The sequence below is a fragment of the Hermetia illucens genome, chromosome 3 (genome assembly GCF_905115235.1).
Source record: "Hermetia illucens chromosome 3, iHerIll2.2.curated.20191125, whole genome shotgun sequence".
Classification (NCBI taxonomy): Eukaryota; Metazoa; Arthropoda; class Insecta; order Diptera; family Stratiomyidae; genus Hermetia; species Hermetia illucens.
The window spans coordinates 97299262-97324241 of record NC_051851.1 but is presented as its reverse complement, the minus strand read 5'-3'; the positions used below and the strand labels follow the sequence as shown (position 1 = coordinate 97324241).

Sequence of the window (24980 nt, the reverse complement as noted above, 5' to 3'; positions counted from 1 at the left end):
CATTCAATGTATCGTGCAATAACTAACAAATTGAGTTCAAGACATGTCCAAGGTAATCGAACTCGCCAAACGATAAGCCTTACGAAATTCTATTATAGAGTAAAAGTAATACACATGCATATGAACGTGAGCAAAGTGTCTGCATCCATGTGCATATGAATTGAATCCATTATTTGAGAACGCATGCCTCATGGCAAAAAGAAATTGAGAACCAAGTACATTTTTGTGTGGACGTAATTCTCCTACCACCTCCTCCACCTCAATAGGTAATAGGTATGCAATAAAATTCTACGGATTATTGTTCTTATTTAGGTTTAAGAATTTGTATGAAAGAAAACCAAAGGATTGAATAAGCGTTCATTTTGAATTCTAAATTTGCGTTTAATCCATCGCATGCCGTATACTCACGGGAAAGAATGCAAATAACCAAACCTTTGCAACTTCGGCAAATATTCTAAGTCTCTGACTTGAATATGGTGTCATCATATCTGCGGCCCAGCCGCTTCGTTAGGTAACTATTCCATAGATAGCTTGAAGGCAGATCTCAACAGAGATTCACACTTTAGACTCCGCGAATGTAGCGTACTGCATGGCGATCTTTCCCTTACTTCATTACGTGACTAGCCTGAATAAATACATGCCGATCTTGTTTGCTTGAGCGACCCTGAGTTATTGCGTCACTAACAATTCGCCGAATTCCAGCTTGTCTGGCCTTGTAGAAGGCGGGTAATCTTCGATCCGTCTTTTTCTGGAAAAGGTCAGAACCTCTGATGACGCATACATTTGGTTATAGAGTTGTCGTCGTAAACTACACACAAAATCTCAATAAGTGTCCGCCGCTGTGCCCGAGGTCGAACTTATATAGTGAAAGATGCTTTAAATTAATTTATGTACTTCTATGTTGAAGACGTCGTAGTTAACTCTAAACTGAAAATAGGGATCAATTATTACCACTTAGGCACCCTTTTTCAATAGGGTTTTCCCCTCGTGTTCCAAACCGATTATATTCCACTCCTTGCTTCTGAGGCCTATGTTCTGATTCTTTAGTAACTTTTCTCGATCCTCGACATCCAAGATGTCCGCATTCGATATTTAGACCAATCATTAATTGATTTTGACCACTTCCTTGATCTCGATAACCCACAGAATAATTCCGTTCCACGAATGCACACGTGATGTTGTATCCTGTGGCAAAGTCCGCCAATTTTCACCCTAAACTGAATAGCCCTTTGTATCATCATAGGTTATATTATATACCATGCATGCAAGAAATGCGTTGGTCGCATCTGCGGCCTTGATCCGTCCAAACGGCCAGTTTTTCATTTTTACTTTGGGGTTTCCTTTCATGTGTATAATCTTAATTGCTTTGATTCACTAGATATGCACAAATTGTTTGCCTAATATTACACACAGTTCACAATCTCTAAATTTATAATAATCATGAAGGTGGAGTTGAATTGCGTTTTCGATTCAAACGAATTCGCAGGAACACTCCGCCATCGCCTGCCTTTGAGTGTCACCTATCAAATGGATACGGACTCCTCGCAAAATTATAATGTCACTTTTCTTTGTTGTTAAGCCAAAGCTCGTCTTATTTGTTTTATTTTACTTAATTACGTCCACAGTGATAAGAATGACGTCGACGAAATTTTTCCCATCCGATACCCGATTTCGAGAGGTTGAATACGTGCAGATGTATAGGCAATCAAGCAAACACATTGACAATTGAAAAATGTGCTATTCAAAAGCCCGACCATGGAATATCCCTACACTTAAAAAATAACACATTTTGCTATTGCAATTTTAAAATTTTTTTATCGATTTCTTTCGTCTCATAATATAATAAATGAGAAAATATAACGATTTTATAACATAAATATTCTAAACGGATAATAATAATTGTATAATATAGAGAGAAATATTTTTAAATGCGAACTTAATCACTTTGATGTTGGCATTGATTCAATAGCGCAGCATTACTTGCTTTCAATCGAGCAACTGTTGGATTGGCTAGCGCCGACGGGCAAGGGGACATACACGGTGTCGAGCAATGACTATTACTCAAATCACATTGATCTAAAAGTCGGAGTAGCTCTTCGGGCGAAGGGCCCCCGCCGTACGGCTGGATTGGTTCTGATTTTGAAGACAGTTCTAGTGCAGTCGAAAGATCCCACATCTGAATAGCACCATTGCTGTGACCGGTTAAAATGAACCTCGACCCCATGCGCGTAGGTCCTTCACATTCATGAACACAAAATGAAGTCATTGTTGTTCCATCAACAGATTTTATAATACAAATTCGCTCGCCATTTGATGCTAGACGTACGTACAGCTGATCCGTTTCAGGCACAACTTTTTGCACAAATATTTGCTCATCGTCCTGTTCACCGAAAGGACCGAAATCATTGCCAGCCGAATAACTGTAATTCGTGTCAGTAGCTTCTAGAGATACGATTTTGAAAGATGCTTCTGGAGTTGAGCCTGGCTGCGTCGATATCATTCCACGAAACCTAGTCACCCGCCAGGTTCGAACATGATTGTATTCGCTACAGACAGATATCAAGTATTTTTCAGACAGTGTAACCTGGAATTGTAATTAGACATTTTACTTCTTTATACATAACTTAAGGTGGCAAATTGTATACTACCTTCGTGACAGGACTTTGATGTACTGTGAATGTTTGAAATAATTGAGGCCCGTGGCCTACCGTTTCGGGGTGCTGCACAATTACACGCACTGAACCCGATTTTGTGCCGTAGGCGATTTCAATCCAATTTCCACATAAGCCTGTACAGAATTGGAGTTTACACAAACGCATAATATCATTTATCAATCTAACTATATACACAGTATCTGAATCTGTTTCAATGTCTATACAAAAGATTCAAGATAAAGAAAAAACATAAGAATGCAAAAACTAGAATACACCACTCGAATGTAAGGCTAGTTAGCTTAACTTATTTCTAGCTTATGTACATAGAAATTGGATGAAGGACTACAAAAATGCAAACATGCCAGCACCAAACTACTCACAAAATGCGTGTGTTGTAAGGCTCCGGTCAAAATTGGCCGTGTACACTCGATTTTTTAGAAAACAATGTGTGAATTGCAAATTGGACTGTTTATTGCATCGACAGTAGATTAAAGACGAAAGAATGATAGTTTCACGAATCAAAACATTATGAAAACGAAATATGTTAGAAGTGTTAGATTTATGTAAAATTAAAAGAAATACACAAATGGAGGAATGGTTTTCCGGTTACAGTATAGGACTCTTATTTTTATGGGGTTAGGTATTAGTGAAAGCTTCTGATTAATCGAAAATACCTATAGTCGAATGGAAGTCTTCTCGGGAAAAATAGTCCTATCGGAAGGAGAGTGTCAGCAAGGAAGCGTTTACCGGGCAAATAAAACAAGAGGAATTAATATGTTCATAGATCTATCTGTTTTTCACACAAGTGTAAATTTATTCGTTTGATAAAAAAAACGTTGTCAGCAAATGTAGACTGTTGAGGTGCTTGGAATTAAGTATAATTATGTAACGTCCACATCGGAGACATGGGTTCTTAGTCCAAAGATCAGTAATTACTGAACATCTTAGTAGTACAAAAAGATCACTCATAATTTGTTGGACTACTCTGAAGAAAAAGCATGAAAGAAACAATTCACTGCTATGGCACTCTCCTAGAATGAAATCATTCAGGTCATGGATTGCTCTATTATGAGGTAGAAAACATACATAAGGAACACAGACTTTCTCACTTTAGTAAACCGTTTGCAAGAGCCAAATGAAAGATTTTTTAGAAAACTCGGATGTAATTGAACAAAAGCGGGACAAGACAACGGAGAATCATTCTGCGTAATGTTTAGAGATTCGAATCAAAGTAACGAAAATGGAAAAACAAAACATCCCTAACATCATATTTACATTTTTTCTTTTTTCATTTCGTTAAAATATCTTTAAGAATCGTAAGTTTGATAAATTGAAAAGTTTTATTACTTTTTGGCAAAGAAAGAGAAAATTTTATTCGTTATTCAATGTTTACCTTCACGTCCTCTATCCGGTGCTGGCATGAAATAGATTGATTCGAAGATAACACAACGGAAAAGGAGAAAGAATATTTGTTTTACGTTTTTTTTTGGTGTTGTACATAAAAGAATCAAGGTACAATTTCGAGGACTTTACAAAATGTTACTTCAGTGTTTTTATTGCTTCCCATGAATGAGTGAGCGAAACTTATTATTTTTAGAAAGCTTTTAAAAATAAAGGAACGTTGTTTTTTTAATATTCTCTTGTTTTTTTTTTTTAATTTTATCCATTTACACTATACTAGGTAGTTCAATAAGTAGTAAAATGCCTAAACATTTAGCCTCAAATGCAATAAATACGAACCCCACTTCATTTCTTTATCCGGCTGAAGTCTTTTTAAATTTAGAAATACAAAATAGTCGCTCGCCAAACAGCAAATCGACGGGCTTACCATGCATCCAATCACTTTTTATGCGATAAATGAGAAAATTTTCTTGCGATTACTTCTTTGGATTGAGTGCGCCCATTAAAAAGTTAATAGGTGCCTATTATTACTTTTCATTTACCCAAGGAGCCGATCAACAATATGTTAATAGAATCAACTTACAGTTAACCAAGTGTAAACTATGAAACCTTTCACATTATTGGTCGGTTATTGGTTGACGTGGTATCCACCTTATAGTGAGCTTCTCATATACAGACGATTATTGAAGCCAATGATTCAATTGACATCCCTATACTCTCAGCTATCTGGGGCACTTTCACTTTTTGATTGCCCAATATTATACCGAATATCTGTCAGATAATCCTACTTATCCAGCAGGCTTGATTTCAAGTAACCACATTGTCTGAAGGAGCATTTACCCTATAATGTTCATCGAGCCTTGCTTTTCTTATTTTCCCATTCTCCTTTGAAAATAAAATTTAAAAACAACGAAAGTCATTGAACTAATCTTTTCAAAAAAAAGAAAACTAAGATTGGCTTAGATGAGTGTAACAATGAATCAGTAATAGAAAGTTATCGGTAATCGAAGAAAGGAGGACAACAATTGTCCGCAGTCATGTGAATTTACTAGTGGCTTCACCAGACGTCTCCCAACAGATTTGGTATTTTTTTCTAGATAAGAAATAATAATCTAAATAAGAAACTGAAAACTAAATAATAGTTGGATTAGTTACTTTGAAATTTCATGAATATTTGCTCAAACTAATAATCAAATGCTCCAATTGGAAGACTCATTTACGACTATCGTTATTTATTGTACGATATATTAGAAATTCCCCTTCCGTACTTCGTTCTGTGTAACTCAAGCTGTTTCCCCATAATATGTTACCTTAAGCAATCTCTGCCTATGGGTTTTAAACCACATTTAAGCCTGCCTAGTATAGGTTAGCCCAAATGTCACGCCGAAGCAATAAAAACAAAAAAGCAACTGGGACGATTACATTTTTAAATAATATTTCATATATTCAAAAAATCATCTTTAGTTCCCACTTCATCGAAAGTAAACACGACTCGTAAGGGAAGAAGACAAAAAGTATAAGGAGTACCTATTAATTAAGTTAGTGTAGGGGCAGAAGGTAAATCTGCTATAGTTGCAGTTTATCAAAACTATCTTACTAAAATTTCATTCGCAATAATTCTATTTCAACAAATCAATCATGTTAGCAATACTTAGATACAATTGGCTAGATACTGAACTACTACTGCTATTCCACAGAGAACCGGAAGAATTTAGTGTAACACAAATTTTGATAAGATTCGTTTGAAAACTAAAAACCCTTTCTCAATATTTATAAAATCACTATCCATTAAGCTTAACAAAATACATACTTGATGTCTTTGGAGTTAGATACACTGAGATAGCAGTGATATGATCGTTAGCTGGATCCTTGTATAGCTCCGTCACCAATAAATCGTTGTCCTTCATGCGTAACGGGAATTTCTGCATATCTGTGTAAAATACACAGAATCAAAAATTCAAATTTCAAATAAATTTTTCAAATCAAATACAGTACCTATGTAATATATTGACCCATTATTACATCCAAGCAGTAAGAAAGATCCGGCACTGTCAAATGATAAAATCGGCACCAAGTCTTGAATTTGCCAATGTTGGGTCATTGCATGCCAAACGCCGATTTTACCTGACGATGAAAGTGCTACTAATTGGCTCCCTATAAAGAACAGATGCTCAACTCGTACGTTTAAGTTGAAAGTTCCAACATCAATTTTATTCCCATTCTCCTGAATTCCCCACAACCTGATCTGACTTCCATATGAAATTGCCACCATCTTACTTGGTGATGGCTCAGCACTTGATAAATTCACCTTAGCGTTGATTGCAATTCGTTCTATGGTACTTTCTATATAGGGTGATGTGAAGACTAGTTGCCAACCTGTTGAGTCCTTAAGGCGATAGCACGTTACAAAATGAGCGTATGCAATCAGAATCCAGTTGTGATGAGCTTTGATGATTTGAACACGTAGAGGATCAATCCATTGCGAAGAGAGATGTGAGCTACTGAACACCATTCCAACGTCGTTTTTAATGTATTTATTCAAATCTGCTGAAGACTGTCGAGAATGTCGTAGATCCAGCGAAGCCGTGCGTGAGTGACCAGCAGCAGCTGATGCCCAAGATGGTCGCATGTCTTGGGAATTACGACCTGCTGAACGTAAATCCCATGACGAATTACGGGAATGGCTGGAATGTCGTCCTCCGTTCGAAACACTAGATGACAGTTCAGGCACTCTTACCATGGACCCTGGCCTGGCATTAAGCCCAGAATGTCCGTTCGATGAGACATGTTGTATCGAACAACCATTGCCGTTAGAACTTGTTGAAGAAACATTAACTTCACTCGCAGCACAACTAGCTCCCGCCGATTGATTTCCATCCTGTCCACTAGATACGGCAGAAGCTGGAATGGGGGGCATAACTGGTGGAGCTAAATAGCCGTAGAACAATACATCTCCACATGATGAATGCAAAATGTCTTCGCACAGCATCAATCTTTTTATAAGGGGCGAAATGCTGTAATACTCAGCTTCATGGCGTAATGCCCTTACATCGCATTTGCTAATATCAATATCCTTAGTTCGTAAATAATTCAATATAATGGCGAAGTAGTCAGGATCACGGTCGATGAAAATGGCACCATTTTCATCACGTAAACTGGAAATTCGGCCGCTGAGCAGAGCCGTGAAAAATGTATCTGGAATCCAGGTAAGTGTTTGGCGGGAGGTAGAGAACCTGGCAGTAGGAAAGAAAGTTATCGCAGTCAGTAAGAATTGAAGAAGTTTTTACATATTTAATGATATTTTTTATTGTAAACTACCGGACTCCGGCGTGCTTCGCTACGTACGAAAACTAACATTAAATCCACCACCTTTAGTTTTTTGGCTATGGGAGTATAATGCTTAGAGTTAAGTAAAATAAATTATGAAAAAACCAGCACTGAAGAAAGACACATGTTGTGTCCGAACACGTGTTTGCTACCTTTAAATAAATATAATTCTATAGTTAAACTGGAAGCTTTTCCTTTTAATAGTTTTATTTCAAAAGGAGAAGTTGTACTAATACCGTGCATCCCATTAACGGCAGTAGACATGCCATTTCAATTCAAATGTCTTCACGAAAAATTGAGTCCTCTAAACATTTTTCTCATGGACAAATATACGTAGCATGTGGGAGTAATGTGGGAGCACCAAAACATTTTTTTATTCATGCATCACAAAATCAAAGAAAAAATATTGTATACACTAATAATATTCAATTCAATTACTGTTTTTTCTCAATTTATTCAAATAACTAAAACAACTCGGAATACCGCAAGCTCGACGCTTCGGGTATAAAGATTTTGTGCATATCTTGTGTGAAAAATTTTCTATACACGGTTTTTCCATTCGCACATAGCTAAAAATTCAAAATAGTCCTCATACATTTCTAAACTGCAAATTATACACATGTACATATTAAAGTCAGTACAGCTCATCCTAAACAAACAAACATATTCTTTTACCGCACACTAATGTACCCATAATCACATGCTCCTGCTCTTCAGGTGACCTCACTTTATATGAGAATGACATCATACACGTCTTAGAGCGCAATCAATTTATAGCAAATACAAAACTTGTGCGCTCTATAACGTTGTTAATAGTAGTTGAATTTCCTTCACACTTTTGTCTTGTTTCACACAAAGCCTTAGTAAAAAATCAAAAAAGTAAAGTAAACAAAGGGGAAGCTGGATGCTTCAGGTATGAAAGGTTTCGCGTATTTTTTTTAAAAGACATTTGAGTGTGAATTCGTCCCATTAGTACGTAGCACGTGTTATATACATATATTATGTGAAAATAACCCCTTTCAAGTGATATTGACATTCAAAGTCGAGAATTTGCAAAGAAGCGACAACTTTCACCTATTGTTAGTAATAATGCGATTTCCACCAAATTGTTTTATATTATAACCTACATTCCTGCAAAATTTCGTGCCACTAGGATGAACTTCCATTCAATTACTAAAAATTAGAGTAATATACTTTTATTAACTTTATTTGAACAGATACCGGTATGTATTTCGGAGCCTAGGTATCATATAGTGACAGCCTCTTCATTTTTTTCACAATTTTCCGTTAAGTAGTTAAAGAAATGATCACTTTCGACCCTTCGCACTCCCCACCTTTCTAACAAATGTCAAAACTTCAGAAAGTAAAAAAAAATACAACTCTTTTGCATGTATGGGGACCCCCTTAAATTCGACGTGTTTTCCGCTGAAAGCATTTTAAAGAAATTTTTCAATAGTTTACAGGTAGAAAGAACACGTTCGATTTATATACGTATAGAACTGGTATGGTGTATTCCAGACTATTGGCTCCAGTATGGTGCTGATATTTCCTTGACACTGTAACTTTGCAAATAGTAATAGAAATCATATCAAACTTAATGTTATTATATGTTTTCTTATGAATTCACTTTACAATATGAGTATGGCTCCCATCAAAATCTCATATGACTCCCATCAAAATCCCATATGGCCCCCATCAAAATACTGCCACTCGCAAAAAGTAGTTAAGCCGGGCACCTTACGCACTAGGTCAATCCGTACGTAGGAAGCTGGTTTCAGCATGTGATGGAGTGGTTTGTGGTGTAAGGTGTGTGTATAGTAATTGGCAATTTTTTCATGAAAAATTCTAATTGGATGTACTATAACTCCGTTGACTTCAAAAAGATTACCGTGAAATTTGCCAGTATCATGTGATATATAATTAGCTATGTACTGCAAAATTGGGTGCATCTACAATAAATTTTAGCGAGGGTTTTCAAGTAAATTTCTAAAAGATAGTAATATGCTACTATTAACTTTATTTGACCAGATATCGGAATCGCGTGTATTTTGCGGCCTAGATTTTGTATGACAGAAATAAGATCATTTTCGAAAAGTAATATTTGAGCCCTTTCATTTGATGCCTTACATGACCATATTCTGTGAAAAAAAAATGTTGCTCCCTGTTTCACATGTAGTCCTTATCAAAGCCAGTACAAAATAATACCACTCTTTGCACGTGTAGCGGTTCACAGACCACTTGTTTTCTCCAAATTAACGCTTCAGGTATGAAAAGTTTTGTGTATTTATTTTACAAAGCCATTTGAGTGTGCATTTGTCCCATTTGAACCTAGCACGTAATATATGCGTGTACGTATAATGTGAAAACATCCACTTTCGCGCGATATTCACACAAGTCTTGAATTCGCAAAGAAGCGATAACTTTGACCTACCATAACTCTGAGAATGATATAAGAATCATGCTCTATATTATAGCCTACATTGCTGCAAAATTCGTGGTTCTAGGCTGTAGGGGGGTTTGCAGTCAATTACTTTTTTTTTTTTTTTTTTTTTTTTTATGGATGGAGGTGGAAATCTTAGAAAGACGCTGCTGCGCCAGGTTGCAGCAGTGTGTGGGATTCACACCCACTAAAACCACCCCCACTCTTCCGCCCCTCCCCGCGGGACCACCGTGAAGTATTACTTCGCGGGGGAGGCTCTGGTTCGCTATACCAGCTCGTCCATGTCACGTCTCCGTCGCGCCGCCTTCCGAGCTCGATCCAACTCCAGGAGTTTGACTGCACCACGGCTACTGCCTCATTTACCGCCATCCAGTTTTCCTCCGACTTCAACATCTCTTCCACCAGGTTGGAGGGCTCGATGTCCGCCCCTAAGATGCTGTTCAACCTCCTTTTCTGCTGTAGAAATCTGGGACAATAGAACATAACGTGCTCCGGGTCCTCGAGTGTAGCACCGCATTCAGGACCGTTGGGAGACTCGTCCAACTCGAAGCGATGCAAGTACTTCCTATAGCCACCGTGTCCCGTAAGGAACTGTGTCAGGTGGTAATTCAATTCTCCGTGCTTTCGGTTGACCCATTTCTCGATGCACGGGATCAATGTATGGGTCCACCTGCCCTTGTCGGAGTTATCCCATCGTTGTTGCCACTTGCCACACAACTCTCTCCTGATGGCTTTTCGGAAATCCGCATTCACCCCGGCTGGATTTGCCTTCCGTTTTTCGTAGAGCCAGTGTGCCTCGCTCGCTAGAAGATCTATAGGGATCATTCCTGCGATAACACACACTGCCTCCGTCGATGCCGTCCTAAATGCGCTGCACACCCTTAGCGCAATTGGCCGGTATGCCGAACATATCTTCCTCCGGTTGACCGCGTGGTTCAACGCTCCCGCCCAGACAGGGGCCGCGTATAGCAGGATCGACCTCACCACTCCCGCGATGAGTAGCCTGCGACTATACTTCGGCCCTCCCACGTTAGGCATCATCCTTGCAAGGGATGAGCTGGCATTTGCTGCCTTTTCTCGCGCATAATCCAAGTGTCCCTTGAAACTCAGCTTGGCATCGATCATCACCCCCAGGTATTTGACAACCGATTTTGAGACGACCTCACGATTACCAACCCGGATGGTAACCGTGTTGTTCTTCCTACGGTTGGTAATGAGGACCGCCTCCGTCTTTTCGTCCGCCAGGTCCAGCTTGGCCATTCGTAACCATGACTTGATGGTATGAATGGCTTCATTTGCATAAAGCTCCACGTCCTCGGGATGCTTTGCAATTGCAATTACCGCCAAGTCGTCCGCAAAACCAATCAGCGTTGTCTCCTCCGGCACGCGAAGGCCAAGCACTCCGTCGTACATTATGTTCCACAGCAGCGGTCCCAATACAGAACCTTGAGGCACACCTGCTGTCACAATGTACTCCTTCGGCCCGTCGTCCGTCTCGTACCAGAGAAGTCTATCCGAAAAGTAACTCTCGATGAGCCGAGCCAAGTAGCTAGGAACACCCAGTTTGGCCAAAACGCCCTTAATCCAGCCCCAGTTGGCTGAGTTAAAAGCATTTTTGACGTCCAGCGTCACCAGAGCACAGCATTTGCCCATGGCCATCGCATTTCGAGCCAATTCCACGACCTTTGCTACTGCATCGACCGTAGAACGGGCTCGCCGAAACCCATATTGCCGCTCTGAAAGACCACCCGCAAGCTCAATGAACGGGAGCAGCCTGTTGTATATCACCCTCTCCAACATCTTCCCCATGGTGTCTAAGAGACAAATAGGGCGATATGAAGAGGGCACGCCGGGCGGTTTTCGAGGCTTCGTTAGCAAGACCAGTTTCTGCCTCTTCCACTGGGCGGGAAACACTCCTTCCGCCATGCACGATTCGAATGTGCTTGCGAACCACCTTGGTCTGGCCTTGACCGCCACCTTCAGAGCCCTGTTCGGAATTCCGTCCAATCCCGGAGCCTTGCTGTCCCCAATACGTCTGCAGATTTCCCAAAGTTCCTCTTCGGTAACATCAGGGATCGAGAAGACGTCCTGCTGAGCTGCCAGTTGGGGTTCTCTTTCGTCCTGCTCCTGCTGCGGGAAAAGGCGGCTCTTGTTGCAAATAATTGCAACAAGAGCCGTGGGCATGTCACCTGAGGTGATTTTCGCCCGCGGATCTTCTTCATTACAATTTGGTAGGCTGTACCCCACGGATTCGTATTAGCCTCCATGCAGAGCTTCTGGTAGCATTCCCGCTTGCTTCTCCGAATGGCCTTCTTAAGGTTGCTTCGCAGATCCCTGTATTCTTCCTCACGCTCCTGGTGCTCCGGCCTTCCTCTTGTCCTGTGGGAAAGTCTCCTCGCTCGGAGACAAGAGGATCTCAAGGCAGCGATCTCCGTGTTCCACCAGTAGTTTGGCCTCTTGCCGTGGTGCAAACGTCGTCGTGGCATCGTAGCGTCGCATGCTTCGGTTACACGCTGAGACAGCTGTGTGACCCTTTCCACCGCTGTTCCATCCGGATCATGGGCTCCCTCCAATGCGGCCAGGAATATCTCCTCGTCGAAAGCTCCGATAGACCAGCCAACCGCCTTAGCCTTTCCACCTCCAGAGCGTCGTTGACTGCTTCCCCGGTTCCCAATGTGGAGGTAGATGGCCTGGTGGTCACTGTGGGTGTAGTGCTCACTCACTTGCCAAGCCATCCCCCTCACCAGTGAAGTGCTAACAAATGTCAGGTCAACGATCGAACCCGACCCTCTTCCTCGAAAGGTGGGCACGCATCCAACGTTGGCCAGCACGATGTCCAGCTCCGCAAATGACTCCAACAGAATTTGACCTCTGGTGTTCGTCGATCGGCTTCCCCAGTCCAGGGCCCACGCGTTGAAATCGCCCGCAATGATTTTAGGGCTGCGGTCTCTAGCATCCAACACCCAGACTGTCTAACATCTCCTCATATTGTGCTAAGGTTGCACTAGGAGGAGCGTAGCAGCTGTAAATATGGACACCGTTGACCTTCGTCCTTATAAAACCGGCTGCCGGGGGGGCCATGACTTCCTGAATGGCCTGTCTTCCGCACGCCCAGATTGCGGCGTTGCCAGACGCATCCACCGCCCAAGTCGCACCGCCGTAGTTTCTGTATGGCTCGCAAATAACCGCGACATCGACATTCGACTCTCGAATGATTTGCGAGAGCAGGTCCTGAGCTGCCTCACAGTGATTGAGATTGATTTGTATCAATCTCATTTTCCTGTGCGGTTCAGCTCCCTCCTATATACCGGACATCTGCTGCTTCCCGCAATATGCCGGCCGTCCAGTCAATTACTAAAAATTACATTAATATACTATTAGTAACTTTATTTGAACAGATATCGACACGGAGGGTATTTCGGATGCTAGGCACCATATGGTGGCAGCTTATTGATTTTTTAGTTGGGTAGTCTCTGAGAGATGAGTCCGCTAAAGAAGGTGACAACTTCCGTTTCCGAGAAAAATGTAGGTGACAGACAGACAGATATCGGTTTTTATAAGGTTTTGTTTTACACAAAACCTTAAAAATTGATATTTTTTAATTTTAGTTTATTACAAAAATAATTTACAAATAGTATTGCCTCAATTCATGCGCCAATAATGAAACGATTGCTAGCTGTACGATAAGTGGTTCACATTTGTGCGAAATTTGTTGCACGGCTGCCATTATGTTCACTTCTTGCCTCAATTATTCAATGATGCCTAAACATAGTTACTAGTGTAAAAAAATACAGAATGGACAGAAAAGGCAAGAGCATAAAAATCCGATTAAAAAGGCTGATGCAGTCCGGAAAATTTATGAGGGCAATATCTATTGTAGGTAGGCGACGCAGACCCTGCCTCAGATGAAGCGATGGCGTAGGACAGGACGTCAGACAGCTTTCAAGAATATCGAATTGGTGGACATCGGCGCCACGCCAACATGTCTGCAGTTCTTTATCAAGATCTAGACCGGAAACCGGTTGTTGCCGAATGATGACGGCTAAGCAGGTAAGTACGGTTGTCGATGGGGCTAAACCAACAAGCCAGCATGTTTAGCAAGTGAAAAGAAATTCGAAAATATATATTACGGCCATTGCGGCAAGTGAGTAAATTTCAGAAAAGCCCGCCTGCCTCACCGATCAATGTAACTGGCTTTGTTTTCACTATCCGCCTGTTTTACCGAAATGTTAGGGATATAAGAACTAAGCTGGAGGGCTTCAACATCATATGATCTGTATCTCTGTTACCTGGCTTGATGGTAATATATTGAACTCGGAGCTCCCCATAGGGTATTTCATTTTCCGCTTAGACAAGGACCGGGCTTCATCTGGTAAATCCATTGGCGGTGGGATCCTAATTGCAATAAAAGATCAACTCCTCGGGCTATCCTTGCGATTATGTTGCGCTGCGTGTTTCCCCACCCAACACCCCCGTTCATTGTATCTTGTATATGTATGTATGTCCCCTGTGCTGTACGAAACAAGTTTGACGGAACTCCTTATTGTAAAACTCCCGTCCCCCTTTTTCTTCTTTTGCGGAGATTTTAACCTCCCCATGCTCAACTGGCTAAATCATCCTAGTCTTTCAATTCGTACCAAAAGTCTCTTCCACTTTTCACTTCTCACCCTCTCTTCTTTTACGAACACTTGTTCTGTCCTGAATTTCAACACCATCAAATACTCCTTGGGCCGCACTCTCCATTTCTTCTTTTCCAACCTATCCGAGCGACACCTCTCAATTTTGCTGACTCCATTGCCACCTCCCCCCAACAATTCTGTAACCATGTCTGTTATAATTTTTCTTTCGTGTTTACTCTCCCGACCATTGGGCGCCCTCTAGGCGTCATTTAGATGCAGACTGCTCCGAATCTCTGGTCATTACTCTCCTTATACCTTTCTTGGTTGCGTTCAATTTTTATCTCTCCCTTATCTCTGGAAGAAGCTTTTTATCATTCCTATCCTTAAGAGCAGAGACTCGACTCTAGCTTGAACTATCGTCCCACCTCTCTGACAAACACCGTTACAAATCCCACTTCGTTGACATCACCTATCAAGCTTTCAAAATGTCTGATTTTATCTTACAATCCAGTTCCGACTTCAATTTAGTCCTATCCTCATCAACACTTTTCAATTACATATTACTGTGTAGTTTGGTCCCCCTTCCGCAGCCGTGACTATTGCACTATTGAAGTTGTATACTGTAAATTCACCCAGACACCCTTTCTCAAAAAGAATCTTCCCCGTGTGGATCATTCGTCACGGTTCCTTTTCAAATTGTCTGTAAACGTCTAAATTCCATAGATAAAAGTAAATTCAATATCGTCATCTCGAATAGCATCGATAACATCTTGGTGTCAAAAGATAATAACACACACTATACGGCGGGTGCAATAGAATCGGTGTAAAAATTTTTTAATATGGTCATGTGGGGTATCAAATGGGAATCTTATTTAGTACTTTTTGAAGCCGGTGTTAGTTTTGAGATTTGTTAAAAGGCCGGGGAATGGGAGGGGTGAAAATTTATGATTTCTTTAACGGACCCATTCTGAGAAACCACTCAATCGAAAAATCCCCAGGCTTCAAAATACTCTCCATATCGATATCTGTTCAAATGAAGTTAATAATAGTATATTACCATATTTTTGGAAAAATTGAATAAAACCCCCTTTAAGTTTATCCCAGAATTATAAAAGTTGGCAGTAGTATAAAATATAATATGAAGCATATTATCTCCAAGTTTGATCAAAATCATACTATTAGTAACAAAGTTACAGTAGCTCAAAGTTGTCTTTACGTGCTTTGTCGATCGCCGTGCGAATTTATCGATCCGAGTGACGTTCGGATGACTTCACCAAAAGAACAAGAATTGAAGCCAAGGTTGTACATGTGTTTCTTGAAGCAATCTAAGGTTTATGGATAAGGTATAGCAAATTAATGGTCAGGTAAGATTTTATGGCTAAAAATCGCATTCTACTTTTCAAATACGTTTTTCTGGAAACTTCCTGTTGCAAATCGGCTGCCACCATAGCCCAAAATCTATCAAACGAAATTCTTTGAAATTTTCACGACTTATTCAGAACATATTTCTATGGTCCACAAACTAGGATAATTGCGATTCATTCAGTACTTTTTTTTTTATTCATTGAAAAAGCCGTAAAAAAACACCAAAATTCACCAAAAAAAAGCTTAACACGGCGCCAGAAATTTAGCTTTTAATATTTTTTAATAATCCTAGTTTGTGGACTGCAGCAAGTTCTGTACGTTAAAATGCCTTTTAGTTTTTTCTTTAAGATGATCGCAGCGCTCTCTAGCGTGGCAGCAGAAAAACACCTTTTTTTTGGAGATGGATGTATAAATTGGAAAAATTATTGCGCATGCTCAAAATATTAGTAAATATATGGTGGAAAATTCGTAGTTGAATCTTTATCCAGTTCTTCACAAAAAATTTCTAAAAATGGCGAAGAAAAACGACCTTCACACGGGACGACCCCCTTAAGTCGTTCGAAGCATATCTTTTTTTAAAACGGGCTTCATAATGAGTGGAAAAAGTGGGAGAAAATTGTTAGCCTTTAAAGTGAAAAGACAATTATTAAGTGAAATAGACAAAAGATTGAATTTGTCTTCATTGTGATTCGTGAAACAAAGATCAATAAATTTTCCAATAAGGGGAGATATGATAAAAGCCAAAGCCAAAGAGATAAATTCTTGCTTCAAGAAGATCTCTGTTGAATTAGGGAGATTATAGGTTTAATATTCCCACAAAAAACGTACCTATTGTTGGAATTTTATTACAGAGCCCCTCTTCTTCTTCACCGTTTGCCCCGTGTGTCACATCGACTTCGATATTCACAAGTCGATCACAAAAAACGCCAGTTGTGGAACGTCACTTCATCCAATTCCATAATATAGCTTACCATTACCATGATAGCATTGATCCGAGGTATTTAAATCGCTTAGATCTCGGCAGGTCACTGACAGTGATGGTGCCTGTTTCATTGTAATCAATCATCAAAAACTCTTTTTAAGGTTTTGTGTGAAACAAAAACATAGAGGAGTAAGAGCTCAAAATGTGTGCCGAAATATCTGAAAAAAACACAATGGTGCATCTATATAAAATCAAAGTCTCAAAATACCTCTTCCGATATCTGCACAAATAAAGTTAATAATAGTAAATAACCATATTTTAGAAATTTACCGAAAATCTCGCCTAACCTAAAGTCTTAGAAGTACAAAATTTGTAATCAGTATGAGGAATAATATAAGACATAATTCTGAATTTGAACGCAAACCAACTATTATTGACATAGTTATATGGTAGAGGGTTAAAGTTCTGCACTTCAGGTAAATTTATGGCACTCTAAGACGTGCATGACGTCATCATCATATAAAGTGAAGTTATATGAACGACTTTTTTTTAGTTATTTGCATAGCAGCGTCAATTACTCCAGGTAGACATATGTATGTACATATATGGATGTACTAATGAAGCTCGTATATAGTAACCAATAAGATAGACAAGTGGGTACGTGGGTACCAGCGGTTTTTAATTTACATACACATGCATATGTATGCTTTTGTGCGCGGAGTAAAGTGCGCATGCCGTAATAAGAAATTATTAAGGAGCAAAATATTTATGTCTTTGATATGTATGTGAATCTGTGTATGTTGGAGTTTAGCGAAATATGAGAATACAGAGTTTCTCATATAACTTAAACACAAAACCTTTAACCTTAAGCGCCCAACTACCGGTACCCCAATTTGTTTTGTTTACATTCAGTCTGAAGCCGTATTGCATGAAGAGGGTTGCTGAACGCTGAATGTCCCGTGTGACAGTGTCCATAACAAGAACGGAGAAGAGTGGTAAGAAGGCGTTTGCTTGATAAACATCAAGAGAGATACCCGCCACATTGCGAACTTTACTTTTCCGATCGTGTGTTTGATGCTCAAAAGATCTCCGCTCACGGTATTTCTCCATGATGACGTCAGTAGTTCCGCGGTTCTTGAAAAACGCGGCTTAATCCACGGTAATTTGAACGATTTCGCGAATAGGTTACCAAGAATACGTTCAAAAATCTTCATGGTATGGGACAGCAACCGGAATTTGAACATTCTGCTAGACTACTTTCTTTTTCCATATTGGAACTGTGGTATTTTCTTGCCAATCAGATAGTGTTCTACATCCCTGAATAACCCGATTGAAGGATACATTGAGTCACAGTGTTGGGTCCTACCACTTTGCTTTCCAGAATTCAGATGCGATGTCGTCCTGTTGCTTTCCCCAATTTCATTCATTTCATTCGACTTCATAGGGTTAGAAAAAAGAAAAATGCACAGATGGCGGCAATTCATTTTAAAAGTAAGTTCTTTGGGATTTTCGTTTATATCATATATTATATATATATACCTGAATCAGGTCGAAATATATAATAATAATAATAATCGTTGGCGCAACAATCCATATTGGATCTAGGCATTGAAGTGTGTCAGAACACTTCATTCAAGACCGTTGAAAGGTTCTTAAAAAATCGCACTTGACCAGTCAAGCTCCTTCTTTTGGCTACCGCCCGGTGTCATCATCCTGTGAGTGAATTACGAAAGGAAGGTAATGATATTCAACTATTGTTTTTCCTACCAAACGCTTCAATTCAATCTACGGATCAAAATGTTATTCGTATAAGGACATGTACTATGACCATGATTAGCCATTCCAAATTGTTTCGCAGGGGAATATTGGCAAATATCAATATTGAACTTGCATCCGGCTTGGAAAAAAGTCGACCGAAACGCAAATGCAAAATGTTAGATAGAATAACACGCACTCTCCGTTAACGCTTTCTGAACTCCACACACTGCTCCAGAGTGCTAATATGTCAATGCAGAAGAATCCACAACGGGGAGCAACTTGCTCTCTGTCGATTAAGCTTTCGAGATTTCGTTTAATTCGTTCCAGAATAATTTTGGCTGTTACCTTTATGAAAGCAGGAAGCACGCAAATACCGGCCCAATTTTCGCACTCAACACATCTTATCGGTCATAGCCTTCTTTAATTCACTGGGGAAATCTAAGATTACCAGAAATTATAGTGGGTCGGAAAAGCAGCAACAATGGAGACCGTTTGGTGGACTGCTGATCGTGTTATTCATTATTCCACCCTAAATCCTGGTGAAGCAATAGGCGCAACAAAGTGCTGTACACGACTGCAAGAAATGCATAATAAATCATTGAGAAAACAACCAGCATTAGTCAAGAGACATGATGACATTCATTTCCACGCCAACGCCAGGCCACATGCATCGAATACAACATTGTAGAAACTGTATCAATTGGATTACCACTAGGTTACCGATAAATATTTACCAGACCTGCTACCCACTTATTAACATTTCTTTTAAAATCTGACCCACTTGTTGGCTAACAAATATTCAACGATGGAAGAACTGTTAAAAATGGTTTCGGAGAATTCATCGTTTCCAGAAATCCACATTTTTATAAATACATTTGCATTTCGTTGAGAAAATTTTATTGAGGACGTTGGCGGATACTTTGACTATAATTTTAACCAATATTATAATATCATACTTAGTATTTTTAATAAAAAAGACGGCAATTTCATGTGCAACAAGATAATAGTATTTGGTCTGATATCGATTCCAAAGACAAGAAAGTGCATTTAGAGGATGCGGTAAGCGTTAATTCGCTGCTTAAACGGTGACACCATCTCACCTCGCTTAACTCCAGAATTTTCAGCGTGTATCGCAGAAATTCTCGCTGATGGCGCAACAAGAAGTCCTCAAGAAGTGTGGCACACGTCAAAAATAACCATAACTGTTATCGAAAGTAAAATGCCGTAGCCAATAGATCAGTCTGATTCTGAAGCATAGCAGCAGTTTCCGAAACAATTAATTTCGAGAGTTGCATGTTGTTAGCCCGCAAATTTCCATCCTTATAGTCGCCTTATATGGCAACAGAGTATACTTTCAATGAATTCTACAACCCCAGCTCACACTGGTCACTATCTCAACGGCGCACAGATTTCCCGTTTCAATAGAAACGAGTCGGATTGACTAACACCTACTTCTGGGACACCAAGGTGTTGCCTGGCCATTCAGGCTTTAGTGACTCTCTTTTACTCCTCTCTCAAGTGGGGTTGGGACAATCTATAGCGGAGTAAAAGACGAAAGTTTTTGCAATATTCCTTTACACATTCTAGCCGAAATGCTGTGAAAACGGTCACGATGTGACTATGTTGCATTTGTCCACACTATCGATCCAAATGTAATAGACTTCTTCCTCTAATACCTTAATGTCTACATATTATATTTTTAGCAATCCCAGGCTTAGAAATCGAACAGTGCAACTCGTTTGCTGTAGCAATTTCAATTTTCAACCAAGCACAAGATTGGACAGAACGTAATGGTGCAAAAAATAATGAAATTATAACTCCATCAAAATTTGCGTGGTCGAAGGGTAGTATAGGTCCCAGGGCGAAACGTGGATCGGTACCCACGATGGAGCATAAAACCTGGGAAATGCCTGCTGAACCAACACCAACAGCTCTACTACCAAACCCTATCTCCACCTCCACGTGTTGACCGCTGGGAGCTCTTTCTTAACGAAAAGCTGTAGACAGAGAAGGATGAAGGCGAGTCTCCCGCGCCTAAAACGGAACAAATCATACCAACTGGTCCTCCAGGTGGGGGGTTGGGTAGGGCTGACAACTCTACACGGGAAACAACTTGTTACGAAGCCACAACAGGAGCCTCGGACTGGACGGATTATACAACGACAAACCCGGCAACGACAACGTATTAACGATTTGCGCATTTTCTCATGGAACGTGCGCTCCCTGTACAAAGATGAAGCTGATAAGCAGCTAGTCGACACCCTGTCCCAATATAGGCGGAGGAGATGCGTTGCACAAGGACCGGTTTCCTGGAGAAGAGCCACTACACCATATATTATAGTGGCCATTCAGTAAACCATGTGCTCGGAGTAAGTTTCTTAGTCAGCCAAAAAATGAAACCTGCTGTTATCGGCTTTGAAAACATAAGCGAACGGCTATGCACTCTGCGCTTGCGAGGCCAGTTTAGAAATATAGACCTCATTAGCGTTCACGCCCCTACAGAGGAGACTGCAGAGTCGAAGAATACCTTCTACGAGGCAGTAGAACGAACCCTCGAAGCCTGTCCCAGATATGATATGAAAATCATACTTGGGGATTTTAACAGCCAAGTAGGGAAAGAGCCCGTGTTCAAGCGATACGTTGGCTCCCATAGCTTACACGAAAATACAAATGATAACGGACTGCGGATTATTCAATTAGCAGGGTCACACGAAATGGTTGTTGGAAGTACCTGGTTTGCACGGAAAGCGTTCTACAAACATACGTGGGCCTCTCCAGACGGGACCACTTTCAACCAAATTGACCACGTGTTGATCGAACGCCGCCACCTCTCAGGCTTGATGAATGTCAGAACATATAAGGTGGCCAATATAAACTCGGATCACTACCTCGTTGGCATGGTGCTCCGAGCTGCAATAACAATCCCACCTAGAATCCCCTCTGACAATCAGGTGAGAGTTAACACCGAAGCCATCCACAACACAGCCCTCCACGGCAGCTATAAGAGGGAAATGGATGCCGCAATAACCGCAGTCAACAGAGGACCTGGAGATAAAGCATCAACAAATGATCTTCACAACCACCTGAAGAACGTTATCATGGATACGACCACAAACATACTTGACCCCAGCCGCAAAAGGAGTCGGAATGGCTGGTTTGACGATGAACGTAAGCTAGCAACGGAACGGAAAAATGCCGCATTATCACGAACTCCGTCGAGCGGAGAAGCGACTTCACAGACGGAAAAAGGAAGCCTGGGAGAACCAACAAGTCTGTGAACTAGGAAAATACAGGGAGCAACCGCACCAGGCGCGCAAGTTTTACCAACAAGTCAGCAGGATGAAGCCTTATACACCTCGATGCTCATCCTGCCGAGGCAAAGAGGGAAATCTGATTTCCGACAGAATGGGCATATTGGAGCGATGGGTTGAGTATTTTGATGAGCTACTGAACAACCAGAACATCGGCGAGTTGGACGTCCCGCCAACTGAAGACGACGGACAAATAGTGCCACCACCAAGTTTAGGAGAAACAGCCCGTGCAATTCATCGGCTAAAAAATCATAAGTCGCCAGGAGCCGATGGAATTACAGCCGAACTGGTTAAATATGGAGGCGACCAGTTACACCAAGTGGTGCATCAACTTGTGCTCAAGGTATGGGACAGCGAATCAATGCCTGACGATTGGCAACGAGGCATTATCTGTCTCATACATAAAAAGGGAGATATCACACAGTGCAGCAATTATAGAGGTATCACGTTGCTGAGTACCATCTATAAGATATTCTCTACTATCTTGCTAGGCCGGATAGCCCCATACGCCCAGAACATCATTGGCCCATACCAAAGAGACTTCACTCCAGGCAAATCAGCAACAGATCAGATTTTCTCTCTGCGGCAAGCGATGGAAAAACTGTTGGAATATGGACAACAGTTGCACCATCTGTTCATCGACTTTAAAGCCGCCTATGATAGCATAGCCAGGGTAAAACTGTACGCGGCCATGAGAGAATTCGGTATCCCGACGAAATTAATAAGACTGACTAGGCTGACCCTGACCAATGTGCGAGGCCAGATAAAAGCAGCAGGATCACTCTCAAGACCATTCGACATCAACAACGGTCTACGACAAGGGGATGCGCTATCATGCGTCCTCTTTAACCTGGCCCTCGGGAAAATGATCCGTGATGCTGAGGTAAACGCAAGAGGTACGATCCTCTTTAAGTCCACCCAACTACTGGCCTATGCTGACGATATTGACATCATGGGAAGAACCACCCGAGACGTACAAATTGCTTTCATCCGGATCGAGCAGGCAGCGCCAGATCTTGGGCTGCACATCAATGAGGGCAAGACTCTCAAGACAAAATATATGGTGGGAAGGTCAGCATCGAAAACCAACATCAAACCGCACTGGTCAAACAGGAAGAATAAGAATAAGAGAAAACAACTTTGAGCCCGTTAATAATTTCTCCTATCTAGGGTCGAAAATCACAACTGATAACAGCTACGATGATGAAATCCGCGCACGGTTGTTGTTAGCCAACAGAGCCTATTTCAGCTTACAAACTGTTCCGCTCGAAACGTCTCACCATAGGGTCAAAGCTCTTACTGCACAAGACAATGATCTTGCCAGTCCTCATGTATTCCCCGAAAACTTGGGTTCTTAGCAAGAAAAGTTGCGAACTCGTGGCCGCGTTCGAGAGAAGAATCCTACGAAGAATTTTTCGCCCCCTACATGAGGATGGACGATTCCGTAGCCTACACAATGACGAAATCTATGAGCGATACCATTACCGTCAGGTTGTGGATAAAATCCGGCGGGTTACTTAGTCCGTATGGATGAGGATGATCCCACCCGGAAAGTCTATAAGGGCAATATCTATGTTAGAAAAAGAAGACGAGGCAGACCCTGCCTAAGATGGAGCGATGGCGTAGGCCAGGACGCCAGACAACTTTTAGGGATATCAAATTGGTGGACCTCGGTGCGAAACCGGGATGTCTGGAGTTCCTTATTAAGGCAGGCCTAGACCGGATACCGGTTGTTGCGCCGTTGATGATGATGAAAATTTGCGGCATAAAGCTTTTTACAATTTACACTTGCTAAAATCCATTTTTCCAACAAAACTAACATTCTGCTGAATTGCTGCACATTTTATTATGGAAAAACTTGTTTTAATAAAAAACAATAAACATGCAAACTCTCTGCCGCGAAATAATAAAATTTCAAATCCTAAAAAAATCATAATTATTTTACTTTTTTCTTCATTTTTACGGAGCAGAAATACGGATGCCATACTAAGTAATTCCAGTGATATAATAAATAAAAGTATGAAATGTCTATACCCCCACAACTTTAAGCCTTAGTTTTCACAAAGAAAAGTGCACAGTGATTTTTCTAGATGGGATTGTCGATAAGTCTCTGATTTGCTAGAAAGCCATGCTTCTAACATTCTCTTATCAAATTGTTCAAAACAATGCAGTGTTTCATGCACTAAGGTTTACTTTATGGCTTTTCAACTTATGTTGAAGTCAAATCAGAAATGTTTTTTTGCTCCGATTCCCTTTGCTATGCCAGTCAAGCAATAGAGCGCAGCCATACAACCTACTCCGGCACCTCCGTCCTGTCCCTTTGCGTTATATCAAATTATCAAAACAGAATATAAAATAAACTAAATTACGATTGCATTTAGTTGCAAACGGGGTCCTCAAACGGGGGATGAATTACGGACATATGAATTCAGACTAGTTGGCAAAAAGAAAGAAGGAAATGGTTAAAATTGAAAACATGACACGTACCTCTTTCCACCGACATTTAAATTCACGATATCGCCGCCGTGACTCAGGTAAGACATTTTACTGACCGTGGGCGAGCTAATTATCACAACACATTACATATTTTATCACCGCGCACTTTTCCGCTTTCTTCGCACGAAATTTGCGATTGCGACCCCTGGAGAAAACCACAAGCAAACACCTCACCATAAAAGTCGTCCAAACGTCGACTGACAGCTCCCCAGCTGGCAAGAGGGAAATTTAATAAAGATCAACAGAACGCTAATTGTCGACTGTAGGTGGCACAGCTATCGTCATAGAGGCGTGTTCGTTTGTTTACATTGAATATTTCGCGGATTTTAACCGGAGTTTTCGGGCGCTTGAAGTATCTCGATTCGTTTTCTATATGAAAATGGGTAAAGAAAAGTAAATAGAATAGGTTACAGCTTTCAAAAAGTGAGCCGACGAGGATGGGATTCGAACCCACGCGTGCAGAGCACATTGGATTAGCAGTCCAACGCCTTAACCACTCGGCCACCTCGTCACCGATGCCCGTCGTTCTTGTCATTACTACTCCATCCAACACCGCATAACTTATCATTGCCCTTACTTTATATAAACTCGCTAATCTGCTCTACAGTTAAGTAAACAACCCAACTGATTGCAATGTTTACGCCCAGAATACAACGGAGCACCAACAAGCAATAAACCTGCCAAAAA

At 40.9% G+C, this 24980-nt stretch overlaps 1 protein-coding gene and 1 non-coding gene across 4 annotated transcripts; both read right to left on the bottom strand.

Moving 5' to 3' along the window:
- Window positions 1-1791: 1791 nt before the first annotated feature.
- Window positions 1792-24515, bottom strand: LOC119650682 (BTB/POZ domain-containing protein KCTD3). Of its 3 annotated transcripts, XM_038053641.1 has the most exons (6): window positions 24285-24514; window positions 6051-7288; window positions 5866-5985; window positions 4048-4068; window positions 2649-2788; window positions 1793-2584 (listed from the first exon to the last, which is right to left on the bottom strand). In XM_038053641.1, exons 1-6 carry the CDS (start codon window positions 24338-24340, stop codon window positions 1937-1939), a joined length of 2223 nt encoding a protein of 740 aa, XP_037909569.1. In that variant the 5' UTR covers window positions 24341-24514; the 3' UTR covers window positions 1793-1936. The 3 variants fall into 3 exon arrangements, with proteins under 3 accessions (XP_037909568.1, XP_037909569.1, XP_037909570.1); XM_038053640.1 differs by lacking the exon at window positions 4048-4068 and having other exon boundaries at window positions 1792-2584; window positions 2649-2872; window positions 24285-24515; XM_038053642.1 differs by lacking the exon at window positions 4048-4068 and having other exon boundaries at window positions 1794-2584; window positions 24285-24512.
- Window positions 24516-24722: 207 nt separating this feature from the next.
- On the bottom strand, window positions 24723-24804 carry Trnas-gcu. The gene has a single exon. It is a non-coding gene; the product is annotated as a tRNA-Ser (tRNA).
- Between the last annotated feature and the right edge of the window lie 176 nt (window positions 24805-24980).

Bases quoted from the DNA above. Each gene is read 5' to 3' on its own strand.
- LOC119650682 (XM_038053640.1), bottom strand. From the start codon at position 24,340: ATGTCTTACCTGAGTCACGGCGGCGATATCGTGAATTTAAATGTCGGT. The intron at 7,289-24,284 runs GTACGTGTCATG...TCCTACTGCCAG, and splicing joins TTAAATGTCGGTGGAAAGAG to GTTCTCTACCTCCCGCCAAA. The intron at 5,986-6,050 runs GTACTGTATTTG...TATTTTACACAG, and splicing joins TGGGTCAATATATTACATAG to ATATGCAGAAATTCCCGTTA.